We start from the raw sequence: 2,875 nt of genomic DNA on the forward strand, positions 1-2,875 counted from the left end.
ATTAGAGGGCAGGGCCTGGCCTCAGGGCTTTAGCCCACAACTCAGACTGTGGAGATGCCGGGAAGGAACAGGGTGGGCTTCCTAGGGACTGTTAGAACCAGCCTCTCAGGGTTGGTCAGGCCTCTCCCGCCTCTATTGCCCCAGACCTCTCTCCTCTGATTCTCTCAGGGACGGAGGTCAAAGTGCCAGAACTTCAGTCCTTTCCCAGAAGTTGGTACTCATATGCCTCCAAGCAGGACTTGTCTGATTTACCCTTGGCCATGGGTGGGCTTGACCTATGGGATTGGGAGAGTGAGTAAATACTTCCCAGGTCACTGAGTGAGTCACGCATGTGGGCAGTGCAGTAACTCATCTCTGCAAAATTCACTGGCATCTCAGTGACTGGGGAATGTGCTCGACACACTCTGGGCAGACCTGCCAGGGCTGAATGCCAGGGTGAACCTACCCCTACCTTTTTGCTTCTTCCCTCCCTCCCTCCCTGCCTCCCTCTCTCCCTTGCACTATCTTTTTCTGGTTTCTTTCCTTCTAATCTTTTATTTTCTTTTGTTATTCATCGAAGTAATAAAATTTATAACATTTTCTATAAGACTGTCTTCCTCCCCAGTCTCCCTCCTTTACTTTTACACATCTCAGGGCTTGAGTGGGAGATATGTCCCCTGGAAGGAATCTCAGACTTTGGAATCAGAGTGGGTTGTCTACTCAGAGGGTGGTGGGGTTGGTGTTGTGGGCCAGGTGGGCTCTGCAGCTGATCTTTGGTGGGCTGGGCAGCGCTCACTCTCAGGAAGGACTGAGGGGCCTGGGGGTGTCCTGAGCTGCCTTCGCTGGATATTCTAGTTTTGGAGATGACAGCCTGTTCTGGGAGGAGCTGTTTTTACTCAGAGGAGGGGCAGAAGTGCAGGTTCAGAGGAAGGTCTTGGCCCCAGCTGTGCCTTTGTGCTCTGCCCAGCAGACTTCCAGGGCAAAGCCTGCTCACCAGCCAGGACCACTGTGCTGAGAGAAGAAAGGAAAAATTGTAAAATCAAAACAACCCATCACTTTGTGTGTGCTTGTGTTTGTGTGTCTTTAAGTAAATAAGCAGAAAACAGTTCTTCAGCTTTTTCCTGCAATACAGTGAACTTTTCACCTTAACACTGTCAATTAATTTATTAATCATCTCTTTAAGAAAAGGGATTTAATCCTTTTTATAAACTGTCATGTTTAAAAATTACAATTCATTTTACATTCACATTTGTTTTATGGCTTAGATCTGTTATGTGTGTTAAAAAGGAAAGTAAAATATTAATCCCACTAACATTAGGATAATTTGTAATTTGAAAAAAGGGCTTCCCCATAGCTCAGTTTGTAAAGAATCTGCCTGCAATGCAGGAGACCCTGGTTTGATTTCTGGGTTGAGAAGATCTGCTGGAGAAGGGATAGACTACCCACTCCAGTATTCTTGGGCTTCCCTTGTGGCTCAGCTGGTAAAGAATCTGCCTGCACTGTGGGAGACCTGGGTTCGATTCCTGGGTTGGGAAGATCCTCTGGAGAAGGGAAAGGTTACCCACTCCAGTATTCTGGCCTGGAGAATCCCATGGACTCTACAGTCCACTAACATTAGGATAACTTGTAATTTGAATATAATTAGGATAACCCCGCTAACATTAGGACAATTTATAATTTGAAAAAGAAAAATCATTTGTGGCCAGTGAGCAGTCTTTCTTGTTAAAGCAGCTGGCACAGGACCCTGATGCCTTGGCGGGAGTGGGGGTGGGGAGTTGGCAGTGAAGGTGGCCGCTTTTGTCCATCTTGCCACTGTGTTCAAGTGTCCTTGCAGTGTGCTAAACATTCTCTCTACTTTGTCATTCCCACCCATTCCCCCTCCCAACATGGACTCAAAGGGCTGGTGAGATAAGCTTTCTGGTCAGAAAACCTTGGAACATTTCTGAGTCCAAGGTCCCTGCTTGCTCCTGCTTTCTGTGGAGTTGTGTGGAGCTGGGGCTGGGCTGGGCTGGCTTTGAAGGCTGGGGGAGGATGTTGCAGGGGCAGTCTCCCTGCAGCTCTAACCCCTCCCTCCTCTGTGAGGGGTCTGGACTAAGTGTCCCCAGTGGCAGGACTTACTAATAATAAGAGGTTCATGACCTGGGCAGGGAAATGAACTGGAGGGGGTGGGGCTGGAGATGGGGTGGGAGACCCATGAGGAGACTACTCCTTGAGACTGTGTGGAATTGACGGCAGTCTGGAAGTATGTACTGGCCATTGACATGAATTTGTGAAAAATCGTAAACGTTTTGGAAGCACACTGGGTGGGAGAGTGGGGTGTGAAAGATGCCCCTCAAGTTTCTGGCAGAGAAAACTGAGTGAACACAGGTGCCCTTTACCAGGTAAGGAAAATGCAGGATGGGATGAGCTGGAGAGGAAGAGCCAGTCTCCTTGGGTTCGTTTGTAATATTTTGAGACCAGAGGGTCATGCCTTGCCTGGTATTCACTGGGACTGGGCCGGGAGAGGGTCTGGATGGCTGCACCCAGGCCATGGGTGACACACAATCTTAGTAAGCCTTAGGGCACTGTCCGTTCAGCCTGGAGCTGGTCCTGGAAGCTCCTGATATCTGAGGTTAACCCATGGGGGGCCAGGTTGTGAGAGCTCCTGGGTCATCTGTTGGGGAAGAAAAATCAGCCAGGCTGGGGGCCATTCCCTGCGCAGTTTACCAGCCGACATGGAATCGCTTCAGTGGTGCAAAAGACCAGGCAGGGACTAGGTGTTAGTCTTGGCTGGCAGGTTAGAAGCTTGTCAACCTGGAGTGGAGCGCTTGTCGAGAATGGTTATCGAGTCTGTGTGTCTCTGTGTCCCCCTCAGGGTGGTTTCAGCTTTACTTGAATCCACTCTCTTGTTGCTGCT

General features: G+C 49.5%; 1 protein-coding gene across 1 annotated transcript in view; it reads left to right on the forward strand.

Moving 5' to 3' along the window:
* The first annotated feature begins 1,865 nt into the window (after positions 1-1,865).
* LOC120869760 (butyrophilin subfamily 1 member A1-like) overlaps positions 1,866-2,875 on the forward strand; it is a 7,088-nt gene continuing 6,078 nt past the window's right edge. The window contains exon 1 of the mRNA XM_040249035.1: positions 1,866-1,882. Within this exon, the coding sequence (XP_040104969.1) occupies positions 1,866-1,882 (17 nt within the window). The remainder of the gene's footprint in view (positions 1,883-2,875) is intronic.

Source organism: Oryx dammah, unplaced genomic scaffold (genome assembly GCF_014754425.2).
Source record: "Oryx dammah isolate SB20612 unplaced genomic scaffold, SCBI_Odam_1.1 HiC_scaffold_11, whole genome shotgun sequence".
Classification (NCBI taxonomy): Eukaryota; Metazoa; Chordata; class Mammalia; order Artiodactyla; family Bovidae; genus Oryx; species Oryx dammah.